Here is a 24,757-nt window from a genome sequence, read left to right on the forward strand (position 1 = left end):
CCCATATTGATGATGGGGGCGCGGCGACCCTGGATGCGGCACCTTTCAAGACCAGAATGATCAAACCAGGATTGAAACGCGGGTTTAGTCCAGATATAAGTGATGCTCCCCTCATGAAGCGCAAAGGTGCTTCGTTATATACGTGATTACACTTATTTGCTCCGAAAAGATACAACTATTGCTCTTCGAAAATCGACCGACCATGAGGTCTCTACCAGCGCTACTGATAGCTATTGGAGCTGTGCTTCGAGCTACCGCTGGCGCTTCTGCAGCTGCTGCGCTTGACGACCACCCATCCCCGAACAACACTTTTTCATACCCAAAATTCGAATATCCTACTAACTCCATTGCTCGACGTGATGGCACTTTGCCTGCATTGCGGATCATGCCGCTGGGTGCCTCTATTGTTGCTGGAATAGGATCTCATCCACGAAATGGGTATGTCCGCGAATTCTGCCTTTAGTGAGGCAGAGACTGATTTTATTTTTAGCTTTCGAGGCCCTTTGCGGCAGGCACTCAGGCACAGTGGGTTTGAGGTGGACATGGTTGGTTCAAAGCATGATGGAACCTTTACAGACAACGTAAGTCCCTTGAGGAGACCCTTCTACCTCAGCAGTACCGACACGACCTCTCCGATAGGACCACGAAGGCACGCCCGGAGCAGTCATCTCGGAAACCGTCGACCACTTTAAGAACTCACAACAACTCAAGCCCAACATTGTCGTTCTGAACGTCGGAGCCAACGATGCCCTTGAAGACATCGACGTCCCGGGTGCAAAGAAACGCATGCACACTTTACTCGACACTATCTGGCAGGCTGAAGACATGTCCAGCGCATGCGTCATTCTCTCGACTTTAATCCCCAGTTCCCGAGACAGGGGCAAGAAGCACAATCCAACCATCAACACCTTCTACAGGGAGCTGGCCGATGAGCTGAAATCCGACCATTGCATCTACCTCGCTGAGATGGACCCTCCCACTGGTGAAGCGAAAGGATGGATCGGTGCTGATGACATGCAATCAGACTGCGTCCATCCGAACAACGAAGGGCATCGCAAGATGGCCCACATCTTCTGGCAAGCCATCATCAAAGCTCACACCGACGGCAAGATCAAGGCGCCCGTGGCGATTGATCAGAAAACGACGGTCACGGAAACATGCGATAAGGAATACGGCACTGGCGAATATGCCGGGTTGACGCAGCAGGGCTCGGGCTGGGATGATGGGATCTACCAGCACGAGGCACACTCCAAGGGCATCATCTGGAAGTACGAGTCGGACTTTGATCGAGAGCAATTCTTCTTCGCCGGGCTCTATGGTCAGAATCGCGACGACCTTGTTGCCTGGTTCGATAAAAAGGACGCGCCCCACGGGAATATGTTTGTTGTTTGGAGAAATACAGGCAAGACAGAGGGCAGATTTGAGAAGATCGCGGATCTCCAGCCGGATCTCAATTGTCAGCCAAAGGGGATTTTCTTTGTTGACATGAACTGTAAGTGCTCCAACATCTCACGCTTGCCAGAGTCAAGCTAACTGATCATCTCAGCCGATGGACTCGACGATCTCGTCTGTATCGCCGAAAATGGCGACGCATATCTCTCGATTAACCAGGGCGATGGCACTGACGGCAAACCTCCAACGTTCAAACGAGTCAGTGAGACTGCCTTGATCAAAAGAAACGAAGGGTTCGCGCGATGGCGCATCCGAATTGCTGACATTGACGGCGATGGGCGCGGCGATTACCTGGCCATTGACAACGAGGGCAACATCCACGCCTGGCGCAATGGGTGGGTCGACGATATCCCGAAATACTGGCAGCCCCTGGGGATACGGTTTACCGGCAAGCACAAGGGCAACATTACCGGGGTGCGCATGGTCGATATTAATGGAGACGGGAGAGCAGACTGGCTCTGGGTCAGCGACAAGGGCGAGGTGGAGACGTGGACGAATTCGAGAACGTGCCAAAGCGGGAGTATTGGCGATGGCCTCAAGGTGGATTGGCGGCAGGGGTTTGCAAAGGGTCTGTCCTCGGGGTACACGCATTCGGGCGTCGGGTGGCTGCACCCAAATGGGGATATGCGCACTCGTATCCTCTTTGGTCGCGTCTATGGTGAACCGCAGGATTTTGGACTGCTCGGCCGTAAGGATTACGTCTACCTGGAGCACTGGCTTCAAGACGACAAGCACCTCTTCCACATGCGGGCATGGAAGAACCAGGGGTCCGGCGGCACAAAGGTTAAAGCGGATGGCGTCAAGTACTGTAACATGATGGGCCATGAAGATGGTCGCGAAGACTATGTCTGGACCTTCTCAAATGGAAAGATGGTCATGTACCCAAATGCAGGGATATGCAAGTCTAAGGAGGATGGATCCTACTGGGGGGCCCAGGTGACCATCTTCGACCCGGCACAGACGGCTGGCCAGCATCTCGACCGCCGCGATCTGCATCTCATGGACTGGGATGGCGACGGTGACTGCGATATCGTCTGGACAGATCCCGATAATGACAGTCGGCCTTCAGTCTGGCTCAACTACTATCGCAAGACCAAGGACTGGTCCAAGCCTGGGACATGGGAGTTGTTCCGCAATGCCGATTCATCTGCGTCCGGCGTCTCCTGCACGGAGCACCGAGGCTTCGACCTCCATGACCAGGCAGTCCAGTTTGCTGATATCGATGGTAACGGACGAGATGACTACCTGTGTATCAGACGAGATGGCCATATTACGGGCTTCATCCACAAGGACGACAACAGCTGGGAGAGTGTCGGCCAGATCAAGCACTCCCAGGAAAAGGACCGTGCCAATCTCCGCTTCGCGGATGTCAACGGTGACGGATTGGATGACATGATCTGGGTCGAGAAATTCAACGGGGATGGCTACGTTTGGTACAACAGGGGCCCCGGAGACCGATCAAAGCTTCAAGGCTCGTACATCCACTGGGATCGTCAGGAGAAGCCCGTCTACCAAAGTGATCGTGCGGGCACCTGCGTTTACTTTCCCGATCTGGACGGCAACGGGCGTGCTGATATGCATGTCATCAGAGACGTTTACAGCAACCAGGCTGCGACTTGGTACAATCCCTCATGTGCTGTGGTCAACCACCAGGGGGACGAAGGAAGCTGCTGTGACGATCCTAAGCTGCCTGTGCCGCCCGGCTCAGACACACTTGATGTCATCGGTGATATTCGCGATGATCAGACTGAGCCAGCCGGCTTTAGCAAGGTCTACATCGACTCCAGCTTCTGGCCTCCAGAATATGGCGGTAGGGGGAGCCGCGACGGCACACAGATCACGGTAGCTTGTGAGCCTCCATGCATCTATGTCTTGCCACCAATGACATTTGGCGCTCCGACGACCATCAGCTTCGAACCGAGTACGACGATCATCGAGGTTGGTTGCTCCGTTTCCACGGGCGCTGGGGCAACCTTTGTCTCGATTCCTGTCACTACTGTCTTCACCATCCCCCAAACCACTGCTACGCTGGTACCTGTGTCCAACGTGGCGATTGCTGAAAAAATCGATACAATGACCATCTATCCCCAAATCAGCTTCCAGGCCGACCCCATTGTCATCACCGATGACGCGGCTGCCTTGGCCGGCGCGGGAATTTCATGTTTACCGACTACGACACCGGAAACGCGAACTATCACCCCGATGCCCTGGCCTTGGCATAGCTACCCTATTGCAACGCCCACGGTTGATCCGCGGCTTGAATTCATTACGATCACTCACATCTCCGGCACTTCAAGTCCGACCGCCACCACCGGGATCGGCCAACTCTGCACTAAGAATTGTGGCTGGCCCTGCTTGGACTGCAACTACGATCTTGTTGCGGACTGCATGAATGGAACTAACAAACCGTGCGGAGAAGCAGTACGTTACCCTTTTCTCTTCTGCATAGCCACTACTAACATCATCATAGGTCGTGGACTGTGCGGGACAAAACTGCGTCAAAGGCGGCGATTGCGAAGGTCAATTCTGTATACGAGGCGGCGACTGCACCGGGGCCAAATGTGAGAGCTCGGGCAACTGTAAGGGGCCCCTGTGCCAGCGCGGCGGAAACTGCGCTGGAGGCGCGTGCAAGGAAAGTGGTAGATGCGAGGGCCCTGTGTGTCGACAGGGAGGTTACTGTGGCCCACTCGGCAAGGGTTGCCTCAAGGGCGCCTGCATTGGACCGTGGTGTCTTGCCTTCGGCGGCATTGGGGTTCCAGACATGGACCCAGGTGAGTAACTTGCATGTTGCCAACAAATGTTCCTACCAGGTACTAATCGCGATTGCAGCCTTTCCCGATCCGCAGGATCCCAAATGGTCAAGGTCAGCAACCCCGGGCCCAATGACCACCCGGACCAGTCTCGATGGCGCTGCGTGCCCTACACCAACTCCATATAGTGACTGCACGATGACCTGCATCGCTGGCGCTACGGGCAGCGGCTGCGCTCGATCCTCTGTTGCTTGCAATACAAAGACGGGCTGTGGGACTCCCACGGCAATTACGACAACGATTACGCCTGTTGCTTTGGGGCTGCAGTAGTTTTCTTTTCTTTTGTGTCCCTTTTTGTATTCCCCAGTTATGTACTCAGTCCACGGACGTAGTGTACAGCTTTTTGCTTTCTCATATCTCTTGAGGCAGGCGTGATACTATAGATTTCTCAGATGTCATTTTGAATCTATTCCCAATGCCTAATAAATCTTTTCCACAATAGCTTGCGCCCCTCGTGCAAATCTTTCACTGTGGTTACAGTCTCATGTCAGACCGTCTTCCGCTCTAGACTGCCCAGCGTCTTCGTTCGTCCGGCCAGTCGTTCCGTCAGATATTCGCCTAGTAGTGGAGTGTTATAAATAAATATCTCGTGGTTTAAGTAGATCAGAACATCAGGATTAGTGCCATCGGATGATTGATAATAGAATTATTAGAGAGAGGTCCTTCGAGGAACTAAGATGGTCCATTCTCTCTACCGGAAGAGATTCTTGTGCCTGTCCAAGGAATCCATCCATTAGTATTATAAATAGTTCTACATTAACTAATCCGTCCATGTTCAATGGCACTAGCGGCTAGCGCCCGCACCCGGGTCAATGGGGTTTGGGGGCGCAGTGTGGAGCATTCGTATATGGTTTACTCTCCGAACGACGATCTACGAGTGGCGCTGGCGCTGGCAAGTGCTTTCTCAGACTGGCGGTTGCAGGCGAGTCATGGCAACGGGGTCGAAGAGCAGCGGGACGTCAATGTTGAGTGCAGTTGAAATCCATTGCAGCATGCTGGATCGATCACTTGATCGGCATTTTTACTAAATAGGCGGTCATTTCCGTGGATTCCTACACGGTGTACGGTGTAAATCCTTTTCATTCCTGCTGATTCCTCCCATGACTGCCAGGCTACTGGCTCGTTCACTACGAACAGTGCTCAGATTACAGCTTCGGCTTGGTGACAATTGCGCGAGTGCCTGCCATAAGTCTCACGGCTGCCTCGTTAACCACCTCATTCACGATATCTCGAGCGGGCATCACTTTGTCGATTTGCGCAGCCGCTATTCCCATGAGGTATGGGACTATGTTCTCGAGGATTTCGTCATCCTCGGGGTGCTGCTCCGCGTCATGGGCAACTGGGAGAATTCCTCTTCCCGTAAGCTCCTTGATCTCCGCCTGTCGATTTTCTTCCCAGTTGACCACGTACGGCGTCTTCTTGATTCGTAACGGACGGCCCTACTCCAGTTAGAACAATACTCAACACCTCACGGCGCAGGAAGAAACTCACCGAGTAAATAATCGTCCGGATCGTATCATCATACCCGCAGGTCTGCACCGCCTCCTGAAACGCCCTCGCAACCGTCGCCTCCTCCGCAAGCAGAAACCTCGTCCCCATCCACACCCCACTGGCCCCCATCATAATCGCCGCGGCCAACCCCTCCCCATCGACCAAGCCCCCCGCCGCAACAACCTGCACATCCTCACCCGTAAACGCACTCTTCACGCCCCGGACCATCTTCGCAACACTCGTAACCAGGATCCCCGTGGGTATGTTCCCGGTGTGACCGCCGCCCTCGGAACCCTGGGCTCCCAAAATGTCCACGCCGGCTTCGACGCATTTCGCGACGTGTTTGGGGTGGCCGATCATGTTCATGTAGAGGATTCCGGCGGCGTGGAGGCGGTCGATGACGTGTTTGGGTGGGATCCCTATGGCGGATACGAAGACTTTTGCGCGTTCTTGGATGACGACGTCGATCAGGGCGTCGAGCTGGCCGTTTGTGTAGTCGTAACTGCCACACAGAAACAGGAACATACCACATTAGCCTCCGATCTCTGTAAACACAATTCCAACATGAAAGGAGGTAACTTACTTCGTCTTCCGCGCCCCGCCACCAATCTTCGGTAGAAGCAATCAACCCCAAATGGCGCATCCTTGTCAACAAGCAGCTCCTTGAGTTCATGGATAAGCTCGCGCAATCGCTCGGGCGTCGCGCTGAACCCGCCGAGGACCCCGATCCCGCCGGCGTTTGTCACTGCTGCTGCGAGGGGTGGTCCCGCAGACACGCCCATCCCTGCCAACATGACGGGGTGGGGGATGTTGAGGATCTTGGTGAGCGGGGTTTGGATTTTCGGTTCGAGGGACATTTTGATGTCGTGCGAGGAGACTCTTGGGTGAGAAGAGGAAATGCTTTTAGCTTGCGGGCACTTCATTTTATGTATTCTGCTAGATACCAGGACCGTGGGGCTGACGGCTGACGGCTGGGCAAGTGAGGGCTGAGGAGGCTCGGCCGCTCGGCTCTGATCCTCGGCTCCACCGATGCCAGGGGGTGTTTCTGCGGGGTAAGGAGCTCCTCGTGGAAATCTGAAACATGGGGAAAATTGTGTAGCAGTTATGTTGTCGGAAGCTGGCTTGACAAGCGCAGTCTATTCGTGGGAATAGACAGCTGTTCCCATTCCGGTAGACAAAGAGCTGGGAGCTCGATCAATAGAATTCCTCAATAAGGCCGCCTGCCAAGATTCCAATGCCCACTGACTCGTATATTTCAGCTGAATTGACCCTTGCCTTGATTTAATTGTCAAAGATGGAGTCTCCCAGTCGAACTAGCTCAGACACAGTCGAGGAGCCCAACCCTTTCGCCCCTTTCCCAGATTCGGAGCCGAATGAACGACGAATCCTCACTCTCCGTGCGATCCTGGTTGGGAGTCTCTGCGGGACGCTCGTCAATGCCTCGAATATATACCTTGGTCTGAAGGCAGGATGGACGACGTCGGCGAACATTTTCGGGGTATGCGATTCATCCAAATATATCACTGGCCTTTGCACATAGCTCACATCCCCATCTCACTAGTCAATCATCGGCTTCGTCGTCCTCAAGCAGTGGTCCGCGTCCTCATTCTCGAGTCACGCCTTTGGCCCGCACGAGAACAATATCGTCCAGACGGCTGCTACCGCCGCAGGAGGGCTTTCCGGTGTATTCGTTTCGGCTATCCCTGCGCTGTATAAACTGGGATTATTGAAGACACCTGGGGCAGACTACTTCCATCTCACGCTCTTGACGGGGCTGGGGGGTCTGTTTGGGTTGTTTTCTGTCGCTCCACGTATGTTGCGTACCATCGCAGCTTGGAATATATGGAATAGGGTTGACTCGTGTTCTAGTCCGCCACTTCTTCCTCGTTCAGGTTGCACGCGAGTTAGATCTCCGCTTTCCCTCCTCGACTGCGACGGCGACGACGATCCGGAGTGTGCATCAGGCAGTCGAAGGCGGGATGAAGGCGCGACGGAAGCTACGGGTTATGGTGATTGCCTTCGTCGCAGCCTTGATATTGCGGGTGGCGTCTCAGTATGCGATAGGAATACTATGGGTACATAAATCCAAGCTCCGCCCAGACGAGAGGCTGACAAGGCCAGGACTGGCACCCCTTTACCTGGATGGTGACCACCGGAATTACAGTGAGCGCAGCAATGTCACTCGAAAGCTGGGGCTGGTACATCGAATGGACACCTGCATTCATCGGATCTGCAATGCTTGTCAGCGTCAACGTCGCAGTGTCGTTTCTCGCAGGGTCTGTTCTTGCTTGGTAGGTCGCCTTCTCCGGTGCTTTCTGTTCGACTAGCTTATGGCTCGTGTGTGTTTCAGGGGGATTATCGGGCCGCTTTTGGTTTCGAACGGAATTGCCTTTGGGCAGCATCGCTCGAGTGAAGAGCCATGGACGGAGCCGATGAGCTACACGTCCCTATCAAAGGAGCTGGCGACGGCTGACCATCCGAGTCCACGGTACTAGCTTTTTTGGCCGGGGGTTATCTGTATGACTACGACGGCTCTTACAGGTACGTTCCCACTCATACGGCAAGAACGCCCAGTCTAACATGAATATCCAGAACTTGCATGCCAATGGCGCGTGATATAGATCGTCCTGCGCGATGGATTCAGCCTATTGATAAAATGGGCCAAGCTGAAACTCGGCAAAGGATATGCATACACTAGCCTCGAGCAGCCAGAGAAGCCCAATCCTGCTGACAGCGATCGAGTCCGACTATGGATGTGGCTGCCAGGTGTGATATTTGTGATAGTGCTATCGTGCCCTGCTCTGAAAGGTCAGTTTGGCATGTCGTACTTGTTGACATTACTCTCGCTCTTCCTCGCGTTCGGCATGTCGCTCTTGGCCATACAAGCGACAGGGGCGACGGGTACGTACGCCCGGATTCGGAATGGAATTTGAATTGTGGTAACGACGAGCAGATACGACACCGCTGGGTACACTGTCCAAAGTCTCGCAGGTCATCCTGGGAAGCCTCAACAACCAACCAAGTATCGCGGCAGCACAGAGACTGAACCTCATCGGAGGTGCATTAACCAACATCGGTGCCAGCCAAGCAACAGGTACGTCGCCCTCAACTTCAATAAGCAATAGTGGACACTCACCCTCTAGACTTGATGGGCGACTTCCGCGTCGGCTTCCTGCTAGGCACACCCCCAAGCACGCAATACCTCACGCAGATAATCGGCACCCTCCTCGCAACATTCATCTCCCCCCTAATCTTCATGATCTTCTCAACCGCGTACCCCTGCATCCTCGCGTCAGACCCGAACCCCACAGACTCGTGCGAATTCTCCCTCCCCGCCGCAAGCGCCTGGCGCGTCATCGCTGTCGCCGCAACGGAACCCACATTGCCGATCCCGCGCTCAAGCGTCATCTTCTCGATCACCATGGGCATCCTCGGCTCAGCCATGGTCCTCCTTCGCCACTTCATCCTCGTCGACAAATGGGCGCACGCCCGCAAGTATCATCCGAATCTCATGATCCTCGCCATGGCGTTTACCCTCCCGGCGACGCATTACGGGATTGCGATGGTCATTGGTGCGCTTGTTGCAGCGGTTTGGAGAAAACGCTCGCTTCTAGGATACGAGGAGTATGGGGCTGCTGTTGCGGCGGGCTTGATGGCCGGGGAGGGGATTGGGGGGAGTGTGAATGCGCTCCTGTCGATTTTGGGGGTAGGTGGGGAGGGATGGGGCACGGGGGTTGGGTGTCCGGCTGGGATGTGCTAGATATTAAAGAGGCTTTGGTTCCTGTTCATCGCGATGGTTGTCCTTGTTGACTTGAATATCCTGTAGCATTCCATCAATTAGAGGAGTAGACACGCTCACCAGCGCCTGGTCTACGATTCGGCCTACGCACCAATCTTATCCTGGGCGCAGCCTGGAAAGAATTGCCTATTATCCACGTCGCGATAAACTACCGCAGCAGCGTCTTTGGCTTTGTGTCATCCCCCGCGCTAAATTTGGCAACCCCGCCGGAAGTAGGCCTCTTCGAAATAGAGGGTGACGACCACATCTCGGCCTTTGGCGGCGACCGGGACGAAAGGTAGCCAACAAGATTGAAAAGCCATAACGTCGGTAAGAGGTCTAGAGTCTACCTGACTATCTGAAAGCTTTGAGTGTGGGTATCTACTCTGGCACAATTTTCAGTGCTTATCAACCTCACTCTTGATATAGAGGATCCTGAATCTAAGCGCGGGTTAACTAATTCAAGCTGGTGTATTGTAGCAATGCCTCAATAAGAGTTTGATTATTATATTCGCCCTTTCTATCATATGGTGGGCGTAGATCAGAAAAAGTAGCATGCGACTATCTAATATCCATCTATCTCCCATGCCAGAACCACAGCCAGACTGAACCTGCTGTCAGAATCAAAACCCAGATCATCACCGACTAAACTGACCATGATTCAACCAATTCATACTTTCAAAAATTGCTCTTCTCTCGCAACCTGGGCCCAAATTTGAACAACAGCCAAGGGATCGGGAGCTGAACCAGGGACAGGAACGCAAATACGCTGCTGGCCCAGTGGACGTCCAGATTCTGATACATCTGGATAGTAAAGAGCGGAAATACGGCTCCAAAGATATACCGGACGAGACCGTTTGCTGCGAGGGCTATATTGAATAGACTTGGTTAGCAGTGGAAAAAAAATGCATAGGAGGAGAGGCCTGGGCGGGTGAAAGCGTACCAGATGCCACACTTCCCGATCGATAGACGTCAACCATGTATATGATCGACGACAACTTGAATCATTGTTAGTAGGTTCGACGACAAGAGAAAGGCCGTCTTACCAGAATAGCAAAAGCCCCAATCCCAAGAAAGATCCCCGACGCCACAAGAGCAGCCCAGTGTCCACCAGAATGCGCCTCCCAAGCATACCAGAACAGACCAGCCGGTAAAAAGACACTGCCCACCATCCCGATATACAATCGATGCTCCGGTGCAGCCATGCCCCCTGCAACCTTTGTCGCGCGTTTATACACGGTGGCATGTAAGACCATGAAGATCACTGCCGCGCAGAAGTATCCGATGATAGGACTGAGCAAGGCGAGCCGAGCGTGCTTCTCGTTGAATCCGTAGACCGTCTCCAGCACGTAGGGGAAACTGCCAAAGAAGCTAAAGACCATCGCATAGGCGTAGGAGCTGTAGAGTGTTAACGAGAATACGATGACCTCGGTGAAGAGCATTTTCGTGACGCGGACGCAGGCAAACGACACGACGCTCTTTGCGAATCGGACGGGGGACATGTCGCCCTTATGCTCATTGAGGATCTTTGCCTTGTACGTCTCGGATGTGAAGAGCAGAGCGATAAACGCGGGCGCTCCGAGAAGAAGGATAATCCACATCGACCACCTCCAGTCGCCGCCGCGGTCAGCGACAACGTAGACGCCGACGATTGGCCCAAAGGTTGGCCCTAGGAAGGAGGTGAGGATAAAGCCGAGAGAAGCAAGACTCCCTTCCTTTCCAACTCCCCAGATGTCTGTCATGGTTCCGCCGCCGACGGCGATGCCTGCCGATCCCAGGAACCCGGCGAGAGCCCGACAGACGAGGAAAGAAGCGAAGTTGTCTGCGGCACCTGCTCCCGCGGTGAACGCGAGGAGAAATGCCAGTGTCGTGACCAAGGTCCATTTCCGGCCGAGGATTTCGGACAATGGTGCGAGGAAGACGGGGCCGATACCGATGCCGAGTGTATACAGCGTTAGACTGAGAGTTGCGATGGTCTCGGAGACGTGGAAATTATCAATGAGAGCTGGGATGACAGGCTCGACGACCGCAGAGGCGAATGCGCTGGGTTTATTAGTTACAGTCATCTACTTGAAGACTTGCGTAATAAATGTAGGAAGTGGCTTGATAGTTTCTACACTCACATCACAAACGCATTGACTACTGGAGGAAGTGTATGAGCGATTCTTCGCGCGAATGGCCAGTTCTTTGGATTCTTGGTCTGCTGCGGGTCGTCCCAGCGCAGGGTCTGGATCTCTGGTGTTTTGCTATCCCCCATCTTATCGACAATTTTGCCAGAGTATAATCGGGACAGCGTGACCAAAACTGAAGTTATCGTGAGATGCGATTCCTATATACTTCATCTCTCTATCCAACCGCCGCCTCCCTCTCACCAAACTTCTTTCAACCCGACCCGACTGCAACACACCCATCTTCCGTTGTGATCACTAATCGATAATTCGTCCGAGTTGGAAAGGTCAGGGAGCACTTTTCCACCATATTATTCGCTCAAATATGCCGGCTGAGTAATGATCCATGGCTGATGAGTGTCTCACTAACCACATACGGTATCTAGCTGTTGGGGACAGCGGATTGGGCACCTACAAGGGCGTCGGTTAGGGCTCGGAGCCTCGAATAATCAGTTCACGACCTCGGTAGATCTCATCGCGGCCGCTAGTGTGTTGAATCAAACCGCTTTGCGAAGTTTGTGGCGTCTAGGTTCCTGCGGCAGCTGCTGTGGCCAATGCTCAGCGAGATCATCTTGCATATTATGCGGAGAAGGCAGACCAGTTTTTTCGACGGACAAAAGGAAGACTCGGTCCCCCTTCTGGGGCCAATTCCAGGTACCACAAGCGATGAAGAGAGGAAAGCCAAGGGTCCTTTTTGATTTGTCGAGTACTCCCTACACTTTCGTCCATCAGAGGAGCTAGGCTTGCTAGGCCTACCATACTCATTTCCGTAATATAGATTATCCTTATAATCATCATGTTGGGGACCAGCCGCAACCTGTTTACTAGCCATTGCACGACTTTGGAGATTCAGATGGTGAACATACTGACCAACTGAGCCAGATACTCATCATAATCTACAAATTTCCGATTGCCAGGCCGGCCACCTTGATATAGGGAGTAGAAAGAAGGGACAAGAAGGCCAGAGTCTCTCTTGTTTGTACTTTCTTTCTAATGCTGCGTCTCCTTCCCTCGCCGTGATTTTGCTCTTGACCTCCAGATACCAACGGCACACTTTATGCATAGCATATCTGAGACCTTCGTTTCCACATGAAATGTCGAGTTCAATATGAACAGGGAAAGACAAAACAACTGAACGAAAAAAAGTTTGGGTGTACCCTGCGGAATCCCGTCGTCCTCTAGAAGGTTTTCGTGGCCTGGCCTGGAGCAGCTCTTTGAGGCTCAACGAAGCGCTAACCCTGTTTTGTTTATCAGTTTATAGTTGAAATATCAAACTGAAACTTACTGATCTTTTTTCTTCATAGTGGTTGCATTTCCCATAAGGCACCCCCAAGGACTGTCCTCGACCCGCGGCTTCCATCAACCCAAGGATCGTTAATCAGCGCTCGATTCTTCTACACCCATGAAGATATCCTGAGGCTGTTTTCCTGTTTAATGCTGAATTTCTCGACCAAGAAAAGGTGGGATTGACTCGTGATTCGCGGATCCGCACTTCCGAACCGCCTCATGCTTAGTGGACCAGAACACATCATGAGTCACCCCACGATACTTAACGAGAAGGCACTGGCTTAAAGTCACTAATCAACTACTTCCTAGCTTTTGTATTTGCATTTTGAGGACACAGCGAACCATGTCTACGCACCCTCAAGAGCAGGTTACAGCGCAGCCTGCGCTCAGCAAGCACGAGGTCGGGTGGCGAAGAGTCGTCCGGAACTTTACGCCATCGTGAGTACAGGAATTCTACCACATACTAGGTATCGTCAATCATCCATACTAACGAGACCACAGTTGGTTCTCGGTCATCATGGGAACAGGAATTGTTTCCATCCTTCTCAACACATTACCGTACAACGGGATATGGCTATACTGGATTTCAGTGGTGATTTTCTCTCTGAATGTCCTGTTGTTCATCGCAGCGTGCATCCTCTCCCTTTTGCGCTACACTCTCTATCCGGAAATCTTCCATGCCATGGTCATGCATCCGGTGCAATCAATGTTCATCGGAACATTCCCAATGGGCTTCGCCACGATTATCAACATGTTCTGTCTTGTCTGTGTTCCAGCCTGGGGTGGAGCATCCCATAACGTTGCGTGGGCGATGTGGATTGCGGATGCCGTGGTTTCTGTTGTAACAGCTCTCTCGCTGCCTTTTATACTGTACAGTACCACCCTTTTCTACATTTGTGTTCTGATTGCTAATTCATTTCCTATAGGATATCAAGAAATGACGAAACACAGCTCTCCTCCATGACCGCCGTGTGGCTACTACCAATTGTCAGCTGCGTGGTAGCGGCATCTTCGGGTGCAATGGTCGCAGATATTCTACCCAATCCACAGCACGCATTATGGACGGTGATTGTCAGCTACGTGCTTTGGGCGATTGGATTACCCCTAGCATTGATGGTCATGGTAATCTACCTGCAACGCTTAACCCTCCACAAAATCCCTCCGAAGGCAGTGATTGTCAGTGTTTTCCTCCCGCTTGGACCGCTGGGGCAGGGTGGATTTGGGTAAGTAGCCAGCAGTTATCCCGATATCGAGACTAGAAGCTTACACGCATCAGCGCAATGAAACTCGGCAAAGCAGCTGAGAAAATCTTCCTCCAAACGGGCACCTTGAATCCCTCGTCTGGCCCGATACTCTACACTGTCGGTTTTCTGATTGGCCTGACGTTATGGTCATTCGGCCTGGTCTGGCTCTTCTTTGCATTAGCGTCCATTGTAAAATGCAAGACATTTCCGTTCAATATCGGCTGGTGGGGGTTCACTTTCCCGATTGGCGTTTTCACGGCGAGTACATGTCAACTGGGGGCTGAGCTGCCATCGGAGTTCTTTAGGGTATTAGGGACGGTCCGTCATCCTCTCCCGCTTTTTATGGCATCATCAGGAGACTAATGATGTTGCAGATACTCTCAGTGTGTGTTGTCATCCTCTGGATCGTCGTCAGCCTCGGAACGCTCAAGGGCGTGGTGTCCGGACGAATATTCCATGCTCCGTGTCTGGCGGATTTACGGCCCAAGAAGGACGTCCGAGATGTTGCCTAGTTATGTGACATCAAGTGTGCAGGGGTTCAGGCATCTCACATCCGAATAGCCTACCACGCAGGCCAGCACATTGTACAACCTCAACTGTGCATACAGTACCCTGGTCCATGTATAACCAACGCGCATTCCTCATCATTTATAAGCGGCTATAGATAATGTTCGACGTCATTTTACTCAGGTTGCCACACCTTGTTAATGGACGAATATACTTGATTCCCTATGAAGCACATAAAAGGACCAGTCCAGTCAGTTGATACTCATCACTACAATAAACGAAGCAGATCAAACAGAATATCGAGACTACAGCCATGGGCAGCCACCAAGAACCAATCCCCACCCTCTCCAAAATGGTCTCCAATCGTTACAAAGACACCATCCCCCTCGACCTCGACCTCGACACCTCCCTCGCCCCCTCCCAGCTAGCAACACTATCAACAATCCTCACCCACCGCACAATCCGCAGCTTCCACAGCACCCCTCTCCCCTCCTCAACCCTCCCAAGCCTCCTCGCCTGCGCCCAAAGCGCCTCGACCTCCTCAATGCTCCAAACATACAGCATCCTCGCAATCCGCGATCCAGCACATAAAGCCGCCGTCGCCCAGCTCTCGGGAAACCAGCCCTTCCTCCACTCCGCGCCTCTCTTCCTCATCTTCTGCGCAGACCTGTACCGAATGTCCAGGCTCGTGACCAAATACAAAACGCCGGGGAAACCGCTCGAGAAGCTTGATATGCTGCGAGCATTGATGCTGCAATCGCGGGACAGAATGCGGCTATTGCCGCTGAGGCGTTGGGGTTGGGGGTATGCTATGTCGGCGGGGTGCGGAATCATGCTGCGGAGTTGACACCCCTACTCCGCCTCCCGCCGCGCGTCTTTGCGCTGTTTGGGATTGCGATTGGGTATGCGGACTCTTCCGTGGAGGAGGGGGTGAAGCCTCGATTGCCGATGAACGAGGTGTTGCATATGGAGACGTGGGATAATAGCGAGCAGGAGCGGAATGTGGAGAGATATGATGAGCTACTCGGGAGGCATTATCATCGGTATTTGAAGGTTGGACGCAAACATTGGAGTGAGTTTGTGGCGCGGTGGCATGCGGATGGGGGCTTGGAGGGGAGGGAGCACGTTAGAGGGGTGTTGGAGGGGCAGGGGTTTGGGCTGGAATAAGCTTGCAGGGTGTGGATATTTGATTGCTGTGTTTTGGAGGGGCAGGGGTTTGGGCTGGAATAAGCTTGCAGGGTGTGGATATTTGATTGCTGTGTTTGTTTGTTTATTTGTTCTTGTACCATAGATTGAGTTTTGGTGTGGGAGACAGAGTTTGCAGGATTAGTAGGATTTTTCATATTCAAAATGGAATCTGGAGAGGAAGGCACCGTGTTTTCCACGGAACCCAAAGAGGAAGGAGCGGTTGAGGGCCCGGGCCCAGGGTCCCTCTTTCCTCATTTTCCAGAATGAATTCAAAAAGGCCAGGGTGGCGGTTTCCTGTTTTGGCGAAAATCTAAATGGAAGTAGCCCATGAGGTGTCCAATGGCACAGGCCGAGTGCCTGCCAAAAGCAGTCGACCAATGATTCGGCCTCTTCCATCATCAGCTGAATATACGATAAAAGCATGGCGCTAAGGGTTCTATTTCTGTATGCGGATGGCTGAACAACCCGTACCGTAAAAGGTCTAATAAAGTCTGAATTGCGTGTATAGATTCGAGGTGGCGATATCTTGGTATGCTGCGTGAAAGGCCATCAAGCAGAATCAGGTCCCAGTCCCACCTTTCCTATACAGCAGTCACGTCCGGCTCACTCGTCTTCGACCCCTGGTCACCCCACGGCACGCCCTTCGAAGTCACGTCTCCGCGCTCATTGTTTGTATAGTACACATCAGCCCTGCGGAACGGATTATACGGGACAGCAAAGACAGCATCTAGTTCCTCCAAAGTGCGCCCCTATTCCAAACATCATCAGCGTTAGACTTCCAATTCTCATCAGAGCTATGACGTACCTTAGTCTCAGGAAGGAAGAAGAAAGTCCACAGCAGCGCCACGACGGAAACGCTCCCGAATACCCACCCAACGCCAAAGTGGATATCAGCCATCATATAAGGGATAACAAAGTTCGTTACAAACGCCCAGACTACGTTCCATGCAGCTCCGAGGGATTGCGTTTTCTCGCGCACAGCGGCGTTGGGGACTTCGGCGCCGATGAGGTATGGGATTGATGCGCCACCGGCCTGGATTAGGCATTTGGGTTAGAAGAGAGATGGCGCTGGAAGGGGTAGACATACATTGTAGAAGACCTGATAGAGCATAAAGGCTGCCACGATGGTGTTTCTTGTTGTAGTGCTTGGGTTCGACTCTCCCCCGAGACCGGCCAACACGTACATCCACAAGGCCTGGAAAATGTAGCTGATGAAGAATGTGTATCGGCGACTAGATTTATCGATTAGTGGGCTGGGCTCTGACACCTAGAAAGTGAAGCACTTACCCAAGCTTATCAACAAAGTACATGGCCATGATCACAGCCACTATACCAAAGACACTGCTGATGAGGGGATAGGTGTACGCATGCTCCGCGAAGCCGTTCTGCTGGTAGAACCTGTGTTGATATGTAGACACGAAGGCTTGACCAGTGGCCTACCCGAGTTAGATCCGCCTTCTCTCTGTATATTTCTCTGGAGATTGAGCTTACCTGCTGGAAGAAATAACACGCGATAACAATAAGCGTGCGGCGGAGGTTGCTTCCCCGGACGAGATCAGCCCACGATGCTTTGTGCACTTCCTCGTGAAGTGCATCGCGGATTTCCTGGAGCTCTGCCTCGCAGTTTCCGTTGAGGGCATCTTCTTTGGGTCGTAGTCGGCGAAGGGAAGCGAGGGCATCCCCATCTCTGTCTTTGGAAAGGAGCCAGCGGGGCGAGTGCGGTATAAACAATGTACAGAAAAGGATCACTAACACATTATCAGAGAGCTTCGCAAGATAGTAATTCCAACAGGAGTGACTCACAAACGGGGAAAGCAAACTGGATGCCAGTCACTGTTTTCCAACCCACTCCATCCGCACGGGTTTCAAACGCCTTGTTGACGCCGCTGGCGAGGAGGCCTCCGGCAACAAGGAAGAGTTGTAAAGAGACCACGACCAGTCCGCGAAAAGAAGCGGGTACGATTTCGGACTGATAGGTTCTGGCCTAGCTGTTAGGGCTTGATTATGATGGACTTGCAACTGGACACTCACGTTACATCGACTTCGACCAGACCAACAGAGATATAGACGACAATGCGGCCAACAATGAATTGCGCCAAGCGTCCAGTTCCAGGAGCAGTATCAGCAGCAGTGATCTCAACTGGATAAATGTCAGCTGCGATACGATGGAACTTTGAGAATAAGAACCTACTGATGACACCGATGACCGAGATTACAGACAAAGCCTGAAAGACAATTCGGTGGCCAAACTTCTCAATAGCCGGTCCAGCGAAAAAACAACCAAGAAATTTTCCGATAAACGCAAGCGATGACAGAAGCGAGGTATGTAGCGAGTCGATTGCGTATTTCTGGGTTTCGGGATTGTACGTGCCGAATTGGTTGATGAAGCCCTGGCTCTGTCAGTCTACTGAGAAATAGTCTGGATGAAACAGCATACCGGGTTTCCTAGAATGCCTCCAAAGCTGCTCGTGTCGTAGCCAAACAGCATGTCGCCGGTGAGCAGACAGAAGCAGGAGAAAAGAAGCATGGGGGTCGCCATGGACCAGGCTGAGCGTTGGGTCCCCATATTTGCGAGACGTCTGGCAAGACAGTTCACAAACGCAATGTCCTTCTCGTATCGATTGCAGAAGCGTAAGCTACCTCTTTGTCAAGCATGCTGCAGGCCTGATGGCTTTTGTACCAGGTCGACAGCGAGGAGTTTGTAAATCACGACAACAGCCAAGGGGAGATCCACATTGGACACTACTCGTTTTAGCTCGGATGGCACAATACCCCCACAACCTGGGGTAATCTCGATCCAACCAATGCACCAGACGCGCCTCCGTTCTCGCTCGGAACAGCTTCAGCGTCTCCGAGCGAGCCTGCTCTGTTCCGAGCGAGGGCTGCCCGCTCCGAGCGAGCTTGTATCTCTTGCCGGCAACCCCCAACGTCGCAGGAATTCATGGTCCAGTGGCTACAATAAATTGAGTGTCGTAATTCTGACTCCGCTTGTCGAGATTGCGCTGAGTCGTACGATTCATAAGCTGTGTTTTCTTCGCGGGGTGTGGTTCTCTTGCCTCATTACAACCTTCAACATGGCAAACACTTCAAAGCGCCCGAATTTCCTCTTCATCCTCGCTGATGATCTGGTACTCCACTCCCCAGGCATTCGCTATTACATGCTGACTGTTGAAGGGCTTCTCGGATATAGGCTGCTATGGCTCCGAAATCCAGACTCCGAACATCGACCGTCTGGCCAGCGAGGGCGTCCGCATGCTCAACCACCATGCCGCCGCAGCATGTTCACCGACTCGAGCCATGCTGCTGAGCGGAACAGATGCCCATCTCGGAGGACTGGGTGTTCTAATTGAATTCAAACAGCACGCACAGGGCGCCGCGCGGTATTCCGGGAAAGCTGGATACGAAGGATACCTGAACAGGGACGTGGCGACGCTTCCTGAGATCTTGGAAGACAATGGGTACTTTACAGCCATGTCAGGAAAGGTACGACCTTCATGTCCGATAATCGCTCTTTCTACTCTTGCTCACTCCTATCAGTGGCATCTCGGGCTGCGCTCATCGCAGGGACCCTGGGAACGGGGCTTCCAAAAGGCGTTCGCGATGCTTCCTGGCTGCTCCAATCACTATGGGTGGGAGCCCGTTCAAGAGAGATTTCCGATCGGCGGCCGGCCTATTCATGCGGATAAAGAGGGCAAGGTGGACATGTCAGTCAAGAAATGCCCACATTGTGCTTCTTGCTAATGAGGATTCTGCATCAGAACGCCTAATAAGAACGAAGACCCCGAGGGTTTCTACTCGACCGACTACTATACCGACCGCCTCATCCAGTTCTTCGAAGAGCGCACCGAGGATGAGAAAGCGAAACCGTTCTTTTCGTTCCTGCCATACACAGCGCCGCATTGGCCACTGCAGTGCTCTCGGGCACAGCGTGACAAGTGAGCTTCGAATATGTTCTACGAGTCGATGTCATCTAACCTGTTCCTCTAGATACAAAGGAGTGTACCACGATGGTCCATATGCTCTGCGGGAACGCCGCTTGAAGAAACTCGTCGAGCTGGGCATCATTGACGAATCTGTCGTTCCTCACAATGTGGAAACAGCAAGAGTCGGTGCTGAAGAGTGGGACAGCTTGACCGCACAGGAGAAACGCCTGTCAAGCCGGGCCATGGAGACATATGCCGGCATGGTAGATTCGATCGACGTGAACGTCGGTAAGGTGATCGACTACTTGAAGAGGACTGGTGAGTATGACAATACGATGATTGTCTTTATGAGCGACAATGGAGCTGAGGGGGCTGCGTAAGTTTGTCCCCGTCACTTTTACCTTCTGAGCTTGGGCTAACTATTGTTCAATAGCCTGGAAGCTGTCCGTAAGTACTTCAACCTTGAAGACCTCGTTCTCAAGCTGACAGTTTGTAGCTGTTCTGGGACAAAACATCATGGGAGCCATCAAGAAATACTATGACAACTCTTACGACAACATCGGAGCCTACAATTCTTACACATGGTACGTGTCGCTTTCTGAGGATTGAGCAAAGCGAAGCTCACAAATCCAGGCTCGGTCCATTATGGGCACAAGCATCAACAGCCCCATCCAGACTATTCAAATGCTATCCCTCGCAGGGTGGCATTCTCGTCCCCTGTGTAGTTAAGCCTCCAGCGAGTAGCTTCCCCTCCGTGACCGCAGGCTCATTTAGCCGCTCATTCACAACGGTCATGGACTTTGTCCCCACATTCCTCGACCTAGCCAATGTGTCCCTGCAACCTGCCCCGGCAAAGGGTCAGCGCGCGATGACCACCTTCCGGGGCCGATCAGTCCACGCAGTCAAAGGCAAGTCCTGGGTCCCCTTCTTCGCACGCGGAGAAGCGGTAGAGAAAGACGAGTCGTGGGCCATACATTCATCTTCAGAGCCAATTGGGTGGGAACTTTTCGCGCGCGGGGCGCTGCGTAAGGGCGACTGGAAGATCGTCCACTTTGCAAAGGCCCAGGGAGGTGCAGGTGAGGGTGACGAAGGGTGGGAATTGTTTAATGTCGTGGAGGATCCTGGCGAGACTAGAGATCTAGCGAAGGAGAAGCCTGAGAAGTTGCAGGAGCTGTTGAAGCATTGGGACGAGTATGTAGTCGAGTGTGGGATTGTATGGGGCGAGGGGGCTATTGCGCCGGGACTCACCGCTGAGGAGGCTCCAGAACTTTGGGAGGATGAGATGGGGCTGCAGAAGGCCTGGATGGATGCTAGAGGGGGTGAGCGGCCATTGAGCTGTCAGTAGAAGACAATCTTGTGATTAACATTTCAGCCGCCTATCATGACCTCGTTCCAAAGTTCCCCAGTAGAAATCTAGTGCTCCATATTCTCGATGGATGCCAATACTACTAATGGTAGAATTGCATCATACCAGAATTAGTGGGGCGTCCCCGATTTCGGCTCTAGAGCGCCTAAGCCCCTCGTGGCTGACAATTCAACCCCAACTTTTGTATTTCCACTTTCTTCTTCGTCACCGATCAGATGGACGACCTGCAGCCGCTTCCACGCTCGACAATCCAGCGGACACGGACGGGCTGCCAAACATGTCGAACTCGGAAGGTGCGATAGCCATGATCCATTCCCGTCTTTTTCTTCGCGATCTGGAATGCTCAATCCCATGACCGAACTAACATTCCTCTCTGTAGATCAAATGCGATGAGCACAGACCTGTATGTACACAGTGTCGCAAAGGCAATCGATCCTGCTCGTGGTTCATCGAGCAAAAGCGATCAAGAGCACCGAGGAGACCCAATGCCACGGCGTGCGAAGCTTGTCGGGAGAAGAAGGTAATCTTCTTGCCTTCGAGCCCAACACGATAATGCACAGACTCACATAAAATAGCTCAAGTGCGTGGGCGAAGTTAGTAATGTTTGCGAGAGATGTAGAGCTCTAGGTCTTGAGTGCGCGAGAACGCGCCGGGATGTTGATGCGGACTCCTCGCCTCATTCAGACTACGTCAACGCGGCGCAGAATCATACTAGTCAGTCAGTACATACACATTCATCCCATCATGGCTCAAGAAGAGAGCCCTCGCTACCGATGGATCACACGTCATCAAGTCATACGCCTTTAGGTCAACTTCCCGTTGGGAACGAGCTCGAAGACTTGGTCCAGCTCTACTTTTCGTCGGTGCACCGTGGGTATATCTCTGAATCTTGAGCGAGGCACGCTTGTTGATTATATTCCAGACTTTGGGTTCCTCACTTTTATTCACCCCTACCACTTTGCCCGCCTCCTAGATAAAGGGGAAGTCTCTCGCGAACTGACTTTGATGATGGTTGCCAGTGCGACGCGGTGAGATAGCAACTGCCATAACACTCAGAGTTGCAGCCTTCGATGACTGATCTTGGAGTATAGGTTCGGGGCCCCGGTAACGACGGAGAGTATTTCGAGGGCAGATGCTTGGGCTGATGCGGCCATTGGTACTCTCATTCCTCGTATCTATCAAGGTTATGGGGCTGTTCAACTCATGGTACGGCGGTGACAAGCTTTGATAACGAGCAGCAGATGCCCGAGCTGTCAAGCTCTGATCTTAGACTAACAGCACTCAGGCCTTACTCCTCGCACAACATTATGATATGCACAGGGGCAACAGGAGCACCTCTGCCTATCTTCTGGGGGGAAACTGCACACGGTGAGATGGATTCCCGCGGGGTCGTTTATAGCTCGCTAACAGGTAGCTCTTGTTTAGTATGATGCAGATGATGTCTCTTCATACGTTTGACCGGACATACCCAGCAGACTTTCCTTCTCAACAGAACTTATCACCTCTACTCTCGCGGGAAGCCCTTCGCCGCGTCGCATGGTCTACGTTCTATCTCGACTCAATGACCGACGGCGGGCGTTATGGCTCCCAGACGGTTGACGAACATGCATATCGCATCCAGCTCCCCTGCGACGAGGAGAGCTTTCTCGGTAATGATCGCGTCGTGACGGAGCCGCTGTTTCCTGGTCAAGTCCTCTCGAATGCGACAGCTGACAACCTCCCCCACGCATCTCTCGACATGTCGGCCTATATCCTACGCACCGCTGCGGCCCGTCGTCGGGCACTGCACTTTGCGTTTCGTGCATCCTATCAAGAGCAAAGTGTGGAAATACTATCAACAGATCTATTAGCCCTCCAGGCCGATACAGAAGAGGTCTTTGCAGCGTTGCCGCAGCGCTTCCACTTTATCCCTGACAATCTTCTACTCCATCGCAATCGGCTGACTACTTTTATTCTACTGCACGTTTTGCGTCAAAATCTCTTCATCATCCTGGGAAGGGCAGCTCTACAAATCTACCTCCGTGACTCGACAAAGTCAGCATTGGTGTCACAAACCCGGCGCAACAGGATAACACGCGCTCTTGCCGTTGCGGACGTGGTCTCTGAAGGGCTTAGACACACCATATGCTTCGATCCTCATCTCGGAATTCAGGCCTATGTTGCACTTGAGAGTCTGTACACCTCTACCTTTGTGGGCCCGACCCAACTCAACAATGTCTAGTTCTCCTCTTTGAACCCCGGCGCCTAGCGAGCGAGGACCCATCTATCGACCCAAAAGCAGCCGAGCTAGTGGAAGCGATCACTCACCTCCTCACCGTCATCAGAAGCATCGCAAGTCGATCAGAGTTCATCAAGCACCTCGTGAGTTTTCAAATCCCCATCGGTCTCAGTACTGACATGTCCAGCACCTGGAAGCAATCCATCGAGTCGTGCGATGCGACTGTACGGATCTCCTGAATAATCAAGATCTAGCTCTCATCCGAAGGTCTGTTGGAACGAAGTATTTTCAGGTTTCTCGAGCTCGGTACCCTAACACCTTCTAGTAAGCACCCTCTCGTCGGCCAGGACGTGGCAGAGTACAACTTCCTCGACTTCCGAGGAGCCAAGCTGGAACGCCTCGAAAAGCGCGGCAGGGTTTTCGGTTCAAGCGTTCCCCTAGAAGAAGCGCCGGATGAAGTCCTCCTCGCCGACTCTCCACCCCCGGCACTTCCAAGGCTCAACCAAGTGAATCCCACCGAGGAAGCGCCGTCATCATCAAGTAGGTTCGAGCCCTCCGTCTCACCAAATCTGCCTGGCGATCCTGGTATCGAGGGCACTGGTTCGATGCAAGATGGACAACCCTGGCGGGACTTGATCGAGCCCGAGAATGCCGATCATCTGTTTTCGTCGCTGAATTGGCTGTGGCCGTTTGAGGAGTGGGAGGACCAAATAGGCGACCCGGCCGTGTTTCCAGGACTCCTGTAGTATAGTATAGTTATCACGAGTTCGTGAGACAAGTTGCAGTATCTGTATAGTACCTTGTTTGGGACGGAGTTAAGCGGCCAGGCTCCAGGATGTGTGTCGCGAAATAGGAAGGTGCGACAGACCGCGCCGATGGATTGCGTACGGCAGGTGCCTGCGGGCGGGTCGCTGGGCAACCAAGCTCCGGTCACTCCTGCCCTGTAGAGGCCCTCAGAGGCCGAAATCCCGAATGGGAAGGAGCAATGGTGATCCCGTCTCGTTGGAAGGCCGCCCTTGGCACGGCGGAGCGGTCGGCGGAGACATGCCGCGAGGAATTCGTCCGAAAGCACCAAGTCGCGGCCGCGTCACCACGGAGCGCGATTGCGCTAAAGGTCGAGTGTAAATCGGTGGACTTATTAAGGTATAAATGAGAGTGGCTGCAGATGAAGGGAGCAACAAAGAATATGTGAAGAAAGAAAGAAGGGGGGTGGGGAATTCGGCCGGGACGAGTCCAAGTGGACAACGAAAACAAAAAGCAAAAAAAGACGTGGTCCCAGAGGGGGTAACCCTCGACTTTGGCGTTATTAGCACCACACTCTAACC

General features: G+C 52.8%; 8 protein-coding genes across 8 annotated transcripts; 5 read left to right on the forward strand and 3 right to left on the reverse strand.

The window, feature by feature from the left end:
• Nucleotides 1–385: 385 nt before the first annotated feature.
• BJX68DRAFT_252247 (uncharacterized protein) lies at nt 386–3,298 on the forward strand (the record flags this gene model as incomplete). Its single annotated transcript, XM_071042520.1, has 5 exons — nt 386–438; nt 491–581; nt 640–1,492; nt 1,547–3,178; nt 3,240–3,298. 5 exons carry the CDS (start codon nt 386–388, stop codon nt 3,296–3,298), a joined length of 2,688 nt encoding a protein of 895 aa, XP_070904146.1.
• A 2,032-nt stretch (nt 3,299–5,330) lies between these two features.
• On the reverse strand, nt 5,331–6,610 carry BJX68DRAFT_276616 (nitronate monooxygenase; the record flags this gene model as incomplete). The annotated part of the gene is made up of 3 exons (XM_071048144.1): nt 5,331–5,701; nt 5,754–6,255; nt 6,333–6,610. The coding sequence occupies 3 exons, from the start codon at nt 6,608–6,610 to the stop codon at nt 5,408–5,410; spliced, it is 1,074 nt and encodes a 357-aa protein (XP_070904147.1). The 3' UTR covers nt 5,331–5,407.
• A 4-nt stretch (nt 6,611–6,614) lies between these two features.
• BJX68DRAFT_252249 (OPT superfamily oligopeptide transporter) lies at nt 6,615–9,513 on the forward strand (the record flags this gene model as incomplete). Its single annotated transcript, XM_071042521.1, has 9 exons — nt 6,615–6,637; nt 7,062–7,251; nt 7,315–7,564; nt 7,623–7,828; nt 7,875–8,044; nt 8,104–8,241; nt 8,488–8,654; nt 8,707–8,847; nt 8,897–9,513. The coding sequence occupies 9 exons, from the start codon at nt 6,615–6,617 to the stop codon at nt 9,511–9,513; spliced, it is 1,902 nt and encodes a 633-aa protein (XP_070904148.1).
• Nucleotides 9,514–10,209: 696 nt separating this feature from the next.
• On the reverse strand, nt 10,210–11,788 carry BJX68DRAFT_252250 (MFS transporter; the record flags this gene model as incomplete). Its single annotated transcript, XM_071042522.1, has 4 exons — nt 10,210–10,400; nt 10,475–10,529; nt 10,578–11,574; nt 11,655–11,788. The coding sequence occupies 4 exons, from the start codon at nt 11,786–11,788 to the stop codon at nt 10,210–10,212; spliced, it is 1,377 nt and encodes a 458-aa protein (XP_070904149.1).
• A 1,541-nt stretch (nt 11,789–13,329) lies between these two features.
• Nucleotides 13,330–14,742, forward strand: BJX68DRAFT_252251 (TDT family transporter; the record flags this gene model as incomplete). The annotated part of the gene is made up of 5 exons (XM_071042523.1): nt 13,330–13,424; nt 13,488–13,856; nt 13,913–14,209; nt 14,263–14,548; nt 14,605–14,742. The coding sequence occupies 5 exons, from the start codon at nt 13,330–13,332 to the stop codon at nt 14,740–14,742; spliced, it is 1,185 nt and encodes a 394-aa protein (XP_070904150.1).
• Nucleotides 14,743–15,050: 308 nt separating this feature from the next.
• BJX68DRAFT_261663 (Nitroreductase-like protein) lies at nt 15,051–15,904 on the forward strand (the record flags this gene model as incomplete). Its single annotated transcript, XM_071044201.1, has 2 exons — nt 15,051–15,406; nt 15,481–15,904. The coding sequence occupies 2 exons, from the start codon at nt 15,051–15,053 to the stop codon at nt 15,902–15,904; spliced, it is 780 nt and encodes a 259-aa protein (XP_070904151.1).
• Nucleotides 15,905–16,506: 602 nt separating this feature from the next.
• On the reverse strand, nt 16,507–18,491 carry BJX68DRAFT_252252 (sugar porter family MFS transporter; the record flags this gene model as incomplete). The annotated part of the gene is made up of 9 exons (XM_071042524.1): nt 16,507–16,674; nt 16,731–16,958; nt 17,013–17,157; nt 17,213–17,361; nt 17,417–17,673; nt 17,729–17,904; nt 17,957–18,065; nt 18,117–18,315; nt 18,363–18,491. The coding sequence occupies 9 exons, from the start codon at nt 18,489–18,491 to the stop codon at nt 16,507–16,509; spliced, it is 1,560 nt and encodes a 519-aa protein (XP_070904152.1).
• Nucleotides 18,492–18,999: 508 nt separating this feature from the next.
• Nucleotides 19,000–22,432, forward strand: BJX68DRAFT_252253 (alkaline-phosphatase-like protein; the record flags this gene model as incomplete). The annotated part of the gene is made up of 14 exons (XM_071042525.1): nt 19,000–19,053; nt 19,100–19,408; nt 19,463–19,629; nt 19,684–19,860; nt 19,913–20,224; nt 20,290–20,291; nt 20,345–20,432; nt 20,482–21,185; nt 21,445–21,507; nt 21,640–21,734; nt 21,790–21,903; nt 21,976–22,084; nt 22,137–22,242; nt 22,306–22,432. 14 exons carry the CDS (start codon nt 19,000–19,002, stop codon nt 22,430–22,432), a joined length of 2,427 nt encoding a protein of 808 aa, XP_070904153.1.
• Nucleotides 22,433–24,757: the final 2,325 nt, after the last annotated feature.

The sequence above is a fragment of the Aspergillus pseudodeflectus genome, assembly GCF_044049435.1.
Source record: "Aspergillus pseudodeflectus strain CBS 756.74 chromosome Unknown BJX68scaffold_3, whole genome shotgun sequence".
NCBI lineage: Eukaryota > Fungi > Ascomycota > Eurotiomycetes > Eurotiales > Aspergillaceae > Aspergillus > Aspergillus pseudodeflectus.